The 12,108-nt window shown below is 29.9% G+C and overlaps 1 protein-coding gene across 1 annotated transcript; it reads left to right on the top strand.

Moving 5' to 3' along the window:
• Positions 1 to 414: 414 nt before the first annotated feature.
• On the top strand, positions 415 to 5,543 carry LOC109816297 (cytochrome P450 CYP82D47). The gene is made up of 2 exons (XM_020381245.2): positions 415 to 3,822; positions 4,705 to 5,543. Exons 1-2 carry the CDS (start codon positions 2,860 to 2,862, stop codon positions 5,332 to 5,334), a joined length of 1,593 nt encoding a protein of 530 aa, XP_020236834.1. The 5' UTR covers positions 415 to 2,859; the 3' UTR covers positions 5,335 to 5,543.
• The last annotated feature ends 6,565 nt before the right edge of the window (positions 5,544 to 12,108 follow it).

Here is a 12,108-nt window from a genome sequence, read left to right as displayed (position 1 = left end):
ATATATAGCAAAATATCTTTTTTTAAATTAAAAGGAAAGTAAAAAATCTATTTTAATACACACAAAAAAAGTTTTTAAAAATTCATTTTTTTTTCTTCTGTTGAACCATTTAATTTTTTCTCCACCATACAACAGAGAAGGTGAAGGAAAAATGCAGTGTTGGAAAATGGCAGATGCAATTATGCAAACAAGTACCGTACGTTATGTGAGGTCAAAATGAGGTTTAGCCTTATCCATCCAGGCTTACCCCTAAAATATCTGTACGCGAACCAATCAAAGCTATTGAAGATCTCTTTGGTCATCGTGGCCAAAAGGTACCTGTGGATCTAAGAAGAATTTTAAATGGAAAATGCTTCGGCCCCCGAACGTGATTAGCGAAATTCTCTCCGAACAAATAAAATAATAATTTAAATTATAAAATATTAAATTTAATAATTATTTATAATAAATTTATTAAAAAATATTAATATTTTAAGAATTCGGATCATAATTCGGAAATTGTATAGCATAACTCATTTTAAATAGAATTGTTACACAATCCGAACGATTGTCTGAATTATTGTCCAAAACTTTAAAATATTAATATTTTTTTAATAAATTTATTATAAAATAATTATTTAATTAAATATTTTATAATTCAAATTATTATTTTAATGATTCGAAATGAATTCGCCACACGCATTTGAAGTCTCAATCATTTTTCTTTTAAATATTACAGCGTTCGTTCGGAATCTCAATCATTTTTCTTTTGGGCTCTGGCCATTTCCTTTCAAAAAAAATTTTCATCGGAGACTATTTGAAAACTAATTAATTTTATTCTTAGAATATAATTCTCTCTTTTAAATAATATTAATTAATTTATTAAAAATTAATTTAATATTTGATATACAATATAAACTATAAGTTATTAAATAAAATAATTTTATGGTATAGTAACTTTTAAATAAAATGAAAGTCATGATTGAAATTCAAAAGCAAGATATATTTTAAACAAAATTCAGAAATAAGATAAGTGGTGTGTAATAAGTAATTTTCTTTTTAATATTTTTCTTTAAATTTTAAAATCGACTATGGTATCCTCTACTTTTATTTTTTATTATATCATTGTTTGCTTTTGCTTTTTTTTTTATTATTTTTTTAAAAATTTTACTGGTTGACCATAAGTTTCTTTTTTTTTTAATTAAAATTTTAGAAGGCAACAATTGCACTTTTTTTTAAGATGAAAATATTTTTAAATAAGAAATAGTTTTTAAAATATCTCACACGCTAGAAGTCACTTAGAAGGATAATATTTTTCCAGTCCTTATTACACTTTTAAACAAAATAAAAGTCATGTTTGGAATTAAAAAACAATATATGTTTTAGACAGAATTTAGAATTAATATAAGTCGTGTTTGAAATATACATAAAATGTAAAATATATATTAGATTTTTAATTTAAAAAATCGACTATGAAGAATAGATATTGACATTGTTGATTTTCTATTTGAGAAATTCTATGGTACCCATCTTATTTGAGAGGGTACCGGTACAGTTTTTTATATTTTATATTTTTAGTAATTTATTTAAATAATATTTGTGATATTTTATCCTTTCAAATTTTAAATTATTTAGTCATTTTATTTTTATTTTAGATATTCTAATTTATTTGTAATAATATTATTATATATTTAAATAGTTTAATTTTAATAATTTTTTAAGTATATTTTTATCTTTTCACTTAAAATCTTTGAATTTTTATATATTAATTTTAATAATTTTTTAAGTATATTTTTTGTCTTTTTGTCTTGAATTTTTGAATTTCTATATTGTAATTTTGATAACTTTTTATTTCTACTATTTATTAATTTTTTTTCTTTTTCTTTAATATTTTATAATATTATTGAAAACTTATAATTTTAATCTCTATAATTTTATCTTACTTTTTATTTTATAAGTATAATTTAGATTATTCATTTTATAATTAAATTAATTTTTTTAAATTTCTTTATAAGTTTACGTAGAAAAATATATTGAAATTCCTCCATCTTTGAGGGTACCGTAGCAACTCTCTTTCTATTTATCAAAAATAATAATATTGTTTTTACCGGAGATCAGTCGTAGGGGACGATCTGCTGGGTAAGATCGGTGAGCCTCCTTCACTGGGTACGCTTACTGTTCCAAGGCGGGGGTGGTACCTGCAAAAGAGACTCCGATGCTAAAATTAGTATTTATGGGTGTATGAGTTTAGTATAAGTAATGCACGTACCTTTGTGTGAATTTAGGGTTTTGTTGGGCCTTGGGCCTGAGATCATTTTATGACCTATTTGGTCGAGCTGATGTGGTCTAGCGCGTCGAGCTTGGCATAGCGGTACGAAACGGATAGTACAAATATTATTTTGATTTTTATAAGCCAAAAACTTATAAATATTATTTTAATAAATTAATGACTCTATTTTTTAAAATAAATTTAAATAAATCAATTATGAAAATGACAAATTTTCAACTACATCAACTACACCATTATCGATTTATCTCTTTTATGAAAATACAACTGTTTTTTATTTTTTACCAAACCTTAAATATCGTGTCGAAAAGCGTGTAACTTTATATTATCCTTATTGAAATAACAAGAACACTGTCGTCTCATGTCGGAAACCTTTAATAACTGTTTCTATTTATCCATGCATGTCGGAGACAGGGATACATTCATAACGAGAGTTGCATTAATCTGCGTGCCCGTTCACCTATGAATCCAACAATTGAAGGAACACTCACTGGATCTAATTGCCTTTAGTTTATGTATATATATATTTGTGCCAGCAAGAAGTTGATATCATAGTCTCATAATATTAAGCAATCATAAGATCCTCCGGCACCATGCACCGGGAAAATCCTTTGTCGCAGTCAACAGTACCATTTACCTTCACAATCTTTGGTCTATTGTTATTTATCTTTGTTCTTTCAACCATATCAAGAAAGCGCAATGGTGCAACTAAAAAAGCACCTGCGCCACCAGAAGCTAGCGGTGCATGGCCTCTGATTGGCCACCTCCACCTCTTAGGTGGCTCAAAACCACCTCACGTGACGTTGGGCGACATGGCCGACAAATATGGCCCCGTCTTCACCTTGCGTCTTGGCACTCACAGAACCTTGATTGTCAGCAATTGGGAAATGGCCAAACAGTGCTTTACTGTCAGTGACAGAGCCTTCGCCAGCCGTCCAAAATCTCTAGCCTTTGAAGTTATGGGCTTCAACTTTTCCATGTTTGGGTTCAGTCCCTACGGTTCTTATTGGCGTCATCTACGCAAAATTGCCACGCTGGAGCTCTTCTCCGCTCAGCGGATAGAGATGCTCAAACACATGATGGAGTCAGAGGTGAAGGCATCAGTGAAAGATATTTGGCTGAAGAAGAAAAACAGCGCCTCCGAGAAGGTAGAGATTGAAATGAAGAAGTTGTTTGGAGACATAACGTTAAACGTTATTTTACGGGCGGTTGTTGGAAAACGCTTAGTTAGTGAAGATGGTGATGATGATGAAGAGAGCCAACGGGTCCGCAAGGCGATGGGGGACTTTCTTGATCTCAGCGGGTCATTGGCTGTCTCTGATGTTATTCCGTGTTTGAGATGGTTGGATTTGGATGGACAAGAGAAGGAGATGAAGAGAACAGCGGAAGAGTTAGATGAGATCGCTCAAGCTTGGCTCGAAGAACACAGACGCAACAGGAATAGCGGTTCTGTTACGCTTACGCACGATTTCATGGACGTGCTTCTTGAACTTGCTGATCAGGGTGAAGAGTTTGACGGTCATGATGTTGATACCACAATCAAAGCTACATGCCTGGTACGTCTCATCATTAATTTTAGGTTTCTAGGTTAGACATTTTATAAATTCATCTGTGTGCAAATAAAATTTGAACTTCGTTTTTTAATTCACCTTCTTCGTATAATAAAATAAAAAATAAAAAATAAAAAACCTTATTGGAAGTGAGTTGATACTTTCAATAGGATAACCCATCAATAATAATAATAATAAATCAAACAACAGCAGCATCATAAAGCTTTTAGATAATAGTTGTCGAACTTGATATTTAACTTTCAGTAACACTAACACATACACTAATTGAAAATTTAAATAAGTTTAACTCAGTAATTATTAGATTGAATTGACGCATTTGCAGATTTAGTACTAGTTCATTTTGAAACAAAGTACAAATTAACGATTAAAAATATGAATTAAAATTCCAGTGTATATACAGCTACACTTTTTTTATCGTAACATGATTTGTCATTTTGTCTGATTTCAATCTCGTTAAATTGTAATTTATCCACTTTTAACGAAAATTTCTTCCTTTTTTTTTATAAAATTTAAATTAAGATAAGCCACCATCCATAAAAATTTCATCATGTATTCATAAAATTTGAAAAGTTTGATGTGAAATCTTTATTAATATTTTCAACATCACACGTAAAATTTAGTTTTTATTCACATATATTGTTAATATCAAAATTATCTATTTTTATACACTATAAAAAATGTTATTATAGATACAAAATAAATATATATATATATATATATATATATAAATCTATTTAACATATAATTATATATAATTTATATTTACACTTTTAAATAATATATGAGCGTATATTATATCTAATGTAAAAAGTGATTTTTAATTAGTGATGCAAATGTAAAAGGGTTTTTAATTATTGTATTTTGTAGGTCTTAATTATAGCTGGATCTGATAATACAATAACGACATTGACTTGGGCTCTATCATTACTTCTCAATAATCGTGAAGTCTTAAATAAGGTTATTCATGAATTAGAGACAAAAATTGGGAAGGAAAAAATGGTAGAAGTATCAGACTTGAAGAAACTAGAGTATCTCCAATGTATCATTAAGGAAACATTACGTTTGTACCCACCTGCACCACTTAATGTGCCACATGAGTCTATGGAAGACTGCATTGTGGGAGGATATCATGTACCAGCTGGGACGCGTCTATTGACTAACATTTCAAAACTTCAACGAGATTCCTCATTATATTCTAATCCCTTAGAATTTTGTCCAGAGAGATTTTTAACAACCCACAAGGATGTGGATGTCAAGGGCCAACATTTTGAATTGATTCCATTTGGTGCGGGCAGAAGAATGTGTCCTGGAGTCTCTTTTACTCTTCCAGTAATACAACTAGCACTTGCTACTATATTGCACGAGTTTCACATTGTAACTCCTAATGAAAGACCTGTCGAATTGCTTGAACAAAATGGACTACGAACCATCAAGGCCTCTCCACTTCATGTCATTCTTACACCACGATTATCTGCTCATATTTATGATGAAATTTAAATGGTGAAAGATGATAAAAAGTATTTTGAATATGTACCACGTATGATTAATAGAGTTTACTCTGCTTTGTGAGGTTAATGTAAGTCTTTTAATTCAATTGGAATCCTACTTATGATGTACTAGTTTATTTCTCTGTATTTCTGTTTCAAGATGTAATTGTCAATGTATCATTTTCTTTTGAATTAATTAAAGGTCTTTATATCTTTCTTTTTTTTTGTAACATGTCTTCACAAAAAAAAAAATTCAATGGTTTTATTAAAAACAAACTCAATAAAATAAGCTAACATTAGGTTAAGTCCAATGTAACGAAGTGTGAAATTCAGTGGTATCAAATAGTTTGGTCTATAAGTCAAGATTTGGGTTATGGACTTGACTATCATTTGCTCTGTCTTTTTTGTTCTCTGTTACAGAAGTGTGGGATATAGATAGATGATTTTCTTTTCAACTCATAGAAGTTTGAAAGCAACATTAACATACATCTGAGGAATCATAGCTTCAAAGGAATTGGGAAGTCTTCTTTGAATTTTACTGTTGTTGGTAATAGTACAGTGCGGTAGAAAGTACATTTCAAGGAAGGTTTTGGCTAATAAAAACTTGATACTTAATTAGTTCAATGTGACTCACTTTTTTTTTTTTTTGAGAGTTGACTTAGGGTGCGCATATGGCAAATCATATTACTTTTCCAATATGCTGCATTATTTCAATAGAAAGGTAAGACAAAAGTTCTAGTTGTTAGAAATAACGGTTGGAAGACCAAGGACTGGTGGAAGAGTTTTAACAATGAGTTGGACTAGGGTAGAGAACTCTTAAGACTAAGGGTTAAAGGGAACTCATAGTTATTTTTTGTTTTATGTTTTTATGCTTTTTTTATTGGTAAAGTGTAGGACCTTGATAATTTGTATATTATGTGTGTTTTTATCATTTGATGGATGATTTTTTTTTTCTATCTAATACCTAAGTTTAACCTGTTTATTCTTCTTTATATTAGAAATATTTTCTTTCTTCAAATGAAATATATTGTTTCTCAGTTTGAAATGCATAGGTTTGCCATTACCTTGGTTTAGAAGATAACTGCTTTCCTTAACAAACTTTTTTGGATATTTTAAAGACTAGGTAAAATTGTCGTCTCATAATAATTTGGGTTTTTCCTTCAATGTTCTCAAACTTATGAAACTCTCCACTAAGACATTATTTGGATAACAACAATTTTTCTACAACTAGACAATGATCTACCTAAAAGTGTTGGTGGTACTCCAGAGGTAATTTTGGTATCTTACACCTAAGAAATTTACTTTCTACGAAATTGTGCAAAATTATGCATAGAAAGTTTAATAAGAGGAAAATTATTTGGGTCTAAATCGCTCTCAATTTTATTATATTTTTTATATTCTATTTCTATAGTACATTCATAGACATTTATAGACCATAAATAACTCTTAAAATGTTATGACAATATATATATATATATATATATATATATATATATATATATATATATATATATATATATATATATGTAAAGAACCACATACATACTACTAAATATGATTTATGAGAGTACATTTAACATCATATTATCATATCATGACAACACATTACTCAACATTCTCCCCTTTAATGTGTTGCTTTTGAACTCCCAAAGCTTCTTTTATTTTTTGAATTTTGTTTTTGGGCAAAGCTTTTGTGAAAATAACAACAAATTGGTCACTAGACTTACAAAACTCCAATTTCACCTCTTCTTCCTCAATTGATTTTCAAATAAAATGATGTTTGATGATTATGTGTTTTGTTCTTCCATGGTAAATTAGATTGTTGCACATAAAAATGATTGATTTATTATTACAATGGATCGTTACAATATATTGATTTTCACCAAAATCTTCAAGTATTCTCTTCAACTAAATTATTTGTTGGGTTACTAAGTCAGCTAAAATATATTCATTCTCTACAGAAAATTGAGACACAACTTGTTGCTTCTTTGCACACCATGAAAATACACTTGAGCCAAGTGAAAAAAACATATCTGTAAATGTTTTCATATCATCTATGCATCTTGCCCAGTCACTATCATAAAAGCCAACTAACATTGCTTCAGTTTTATTGTCATGTTTTATTCCATAGCTCAAAGTGCTTCAAATGTATCTTTTCTTAAATTTGTCTTTTAGCAAAGCTTTTGAGAAAATATCAGCAAGTTGATCACTGGACTTACAAAACTCATATTCACCTATTCTTCCTTCGTTGATTCTTAAATAAAATGATGTTTGATGACTATGTGTTTTGTTCTTCCATGGTAGACTAGATTCTTGCCCATTGCAATGATTGATTTATTATCACAATGGATAGTTACAACATTTTGATTTTTGCCTAAATCTTCAAGTATTCTCTTCAACCAAATTGCTTGTTGGGTTGCTAAGCCAATTGAAATATATTCAGCCCCTACAAAAGATTGAGACACAAATTGTTGCTTCTTTGTACACCTTGAAAATACACCTGAGCCAAGTGAAAAAACATATTCAGAAATGTTTTTCATATCATCCATGCATCCTACCCAGTGTCTATCACAAAAGCCAACTTACATTGCTTTAGTTTTGTTGTCATATTTTATTTCATAGCTCAAAGTGCCTAGAATGTATCTTAACACCCTTCTTGTTGCACCTAGATGGATATAATTTGGACTATTCATGAACTGAGAAAGTAAACTTGTTGCAAACATGATATTAGGCTTTGAATTAGTGAGGTAAAATAAATTACCAATTAGGCTTCTATAGTTGCTAACACCAACTTTCAGTCATTCATTTTCTTTCTTTAATTTTTCATTCACAACTAGTGGTGTATCAGTTGGATTACACCTAAACATTCCAAAGTTCTTCAATATTTTATCAACATATTTCTTTTGAAAAATAAAAACCCCATCATGCTCATGGTAAATTTCTACTCCAAGAAAGTGATGCAACAAACCTAGGTTGTTCATCTCATATCTTTCCATCATTTCTCTTATAAAATATTCAATTAACTTCATATTTTTTCCAATAAAGATAAAGTAATCCACATACAGTGCAACAATTAAAATATCAATCATACTTTTTTGTTTGACATACAAGGTAAGCTCATTTTTTCTTCTCTTAAAGCCTTTCTTTATGAAATAATCGTCAATGTTGTTGTACCATGCTCTTAGAGCTTGGTTCAACTCATAAAGAGTTTTCCTCAATTTATAAACCTTTTTCTTGCCTTTCAATCACAAAGCCTTGAGATTTCTCAACATAGACATCTTATTTCAATTCACCATTCAAAAACTATGACTTCATTATCCAATTGAAATAATTTTCACCTTTTTTGAGCTACAAGAGAAATTAAAGCTCTAATGATGTCTAAATGTGACACAGGAGCAAAAGTCTCTTCAAAATCAACATCAGGTTGTTGTGAATATAACCCTTTGCAACAAGTTTTGCTTTATTCTTTTTGGATTAAGCTATATGGATTATGCTTTACTTTGTACACCAATTCACACCAATAGCTTCTTTGCCATTTGGCTTCTCAATCAACTCCTATGTCATGTTCTTTTCAATAACATTAATTTCTTCTTACATGGCCTTCCTCCAAGATTTTTCTTTAATTCTCTCTTCAAAGTTTTCTAGTTCCACAACACAATAATTGCATCTTGCATAAATATCACTCAAACCACTTATTTTTTGAGGAGTTGAACTCGGAGATGATGAAATTAAGTTTGGAGCACTTGACAAGGATGAAGAACTTGATGTATTTGGGGTTAATTCCTCATTTTCAACTATTGAATTTTGTTACAAAATAATTCTTAACACTATATTCTCCTCCACATTTTCTTCTTACCAATTCCAAAAAGCCTTCTCATCAAATATGACATTTTTCCTAATGATCACCTTCTTAGTCTTCAAGTTGTAAAGTTTGTAACCCTTTGACATGAAACTATAACCAATAAAGATGCATTTCACACTTTTCTTCAAGCTTTATTCTTTTTTCTTTCAAAATTTAAGCACAACAAATACATCCAAAAATTTTAAGGTGGTTCACTAAAGGCTTTCTTCCACTCCATGTTTCAAATGGTGTCATGTTCCAAACAACTTTTGTTGGAAATCTATTCAGTAGGTACCTTGTTGTATTAATAGCCTCTAGGCATTCCTTCTCAAGCAGCATGGACTTTGTTATTTCCATCACAATTTGATTTTTCCTCTTTGATACATCATTTTGTTGATGTGTATAGCCAACAATAAGTTGTCTATCTACTCTTTCATCTTCACAAGACTTTTGAAATTCATTAGAGGCATACTCATTTCTCTTATCACTTCTCAATATTTTTATGAACCTACCACTTTGTTTCTCAACAAGCAATTTAAACTTTTCAAATACATTAAATACTTCAAATTTTTTTCTCATAAAATACACGTATATCATGCGAGTCAAGTCATTAATAAATAAGATAAAGTACCTATTTTGAACATGAGAAAGGGTACTCATATGACCACATACATCTTTGTGCACCAATTCTAACACTTCTTTAACTATCATTGCTTCTTCCTTTGGTAATGATTGGAGATGATGTTTCGCAAGCATACATCCTTCATATACTCCATTTTTCTTCTCAATTTTTGGTAGCCCAAACACCGTGTTCTTTTGGGAAAGCAACATAAGACCATTGTAATTAAGTGGCCAAGTTTCTTGGGTCATACATAAAAGTTATTTTCTTCTCTGGCCATTAAGTTGAGTTTTCTTTCATAATCAAGAGAAAGTGGAAAGCTTCTATTATTTTTCATTTTAACCAAAGCAACAATTCTTTCTTTTGAATAAAAAATTCTAGACTCTTGATTCTCAAATCAAAAAGAATAATTATGTTCCAAAATTTGTCCAATACTTAACAAATTTTCATCTAATTTTGGAATTGAAGAGTGTCATGAATCACCTTACCTCCTTGCATTATTGTAACTACAATGTTGCCTTTTCCTTCTACTTTAACATACTCTCCATTGCCTAATTTAACTTTTGAGGCAAATGATGAATACATGTTAACAAAATCTTTTTTTTATCTTCAATCATATGATTGCTACAACCGATATCCAAATATCATATGTTCTTATGCTCTTGAGTTGTCTTTTGACAAGCAAATAACCAATTCCTTTCATCACCATTTTTTGCTTCACTAAATGAATTGTGTTGTTGATTTCCAAAGTGACAATCTTTTTGAATATGCCCAAACCTTTTGCAACTATAACATTGTGGCTTGCCGTTGTTCCAATAATTTTTTCCTCATGATTATTATTCTTGCAAATTCCACACCATTTGTTTGATCTTCCATTATTTCATCTTCTACCATAATAGCTTCTTCTTCTTCCACATGAGTTTCTTCATCTTCCTCTTCCAAATCTATCACCTCTAAAAAACTCACCACTATATATTGATTTATCATTTTGAGATAATACCATGAGTTTGGATTGCAACACGTTTTCAACTAACTTTTCAACACGACGTAACAATCTTTACTCATAAGATCTTAATGACCTCATCAACCCTTGAACAATCATGGTTGACAAGTCCTTAGTTTCTTCTATGAATCACTTTAGGATCAAACTGTCAAGTAAAACTAATAAGAATTTTATCAATAATTTTTCGATCATTGATTGTATCTCCATGGGACTTCATTTGATTCACCAATTCAAACAAATCTATTGAAGTTTTCATTTAAACTTTCCAATTCTTTCATATATTTTTTTATTCGCAAAATCTCTTTTAAGATATTGAAGTTTGATTGTCCTCACCTTTGAATCTCCTTCGAACTCTTGTTGAAGAATTTTCCATGCTTCCTTTGTTGTTTTTGCCCTCATGATCATTGAAAATATGGCCAATGAGACTTTGTTTTGAATCACCCCAAGAACTCTATCATATGTGATTTTCTTTTTCTTCAATATTGCATGTTGCGCAACTTTTTTTTTTAACAACAAAGAAATATTTTATATAATAAAATGGTACAAGAGATACCAATGTCGAATACATGTTTGCATGCGGAGGACACAACAAAGTTGGGCCTAATTTAAATTACAAATTAGCCTCCAACTAAGAGGTCCAAAATCAACTGTTTGCATGTTGCGCAACTATAGTGGCTTGATATTCATACCTTGTTTGTATTGGCTTAACGACATCCAAAGAGGTGAATAAAGTCTCCAATTTTAGCCCAAAAGTCATAATTTTATCCCTCAAATAAAGAAACTTGGACATTGCTATAAATTATGTTGTTAATTGTTGGGGTGTTGTTCGTGGTCATTGTTCTTCACTTTTTTTTTTTTTGCTGCAAGGATCTATAGCTCTAATATCACTCTATTGGTGGTACTCTAGAGGTGATGTTGGTATCTAGCATCCAAAGAATTTACTTTTTGTAAAATTGTGAATAGAAAATTTAATAAAAGGAAGATAATTTGGGTTTGAATTTCTTTTAATTTATTATTTTTTGCTTTACTTTGTAGTATCTATAGACTAAAAATAACTCTTAGAATGTTATAACAGTTACAAATGTAATGGGCCACATGTATATTATTAAATATGACTTATAAGAGCATATGTAACATCATATTATCACATTATGACAACACATTACTCAACAAAAAGTTAAATATTGATGTCTTATTTAAAAAGAAGAAATCTTTTATTTATATTACATCTACTCTAAGTATCTTTGTATAACTTTGAGAGTGATCATCTCAAAGCTATGTTAAATATTGAACACTAATGAACGATGATGAATGGTAACTT

Source organism: Cajanus cajan, chromosome 4, assembly GCF_000230855.2.
Source record: "Cajanus cajan strain Asha chromosome 4, NIPB_CcT2T_4, whole genome shotgun sequence".
NCBI classification, from domain to species: Eukaryota; Viridiplantae; Streptophyta; class Magnoliopsida; order Fabales; family Fabaceae; genus Cajanus; species Cajanus cajan.
The sequence above is the reverse complement of the archived record's forward strand: the minus strand, read 5'-3'. Positions and strand labels throughout refer to the sequence as shown.

Coding starts and splice junctions, on each gene's coding strand:
- LOC109816297 (XM_020381245.2), top strand. CDS start 2,860: ATGCACCGGGAAAATCCTTTGTCGCAGTCAACAGTACCATTTACCTTC. Junction 3,823..4,704: donor CAATCAAAGCTACATGCCTG/GTACGTCTCATC, acceptor TGTATTTTGTAG/GTCTTAATTATAGCTGGATC.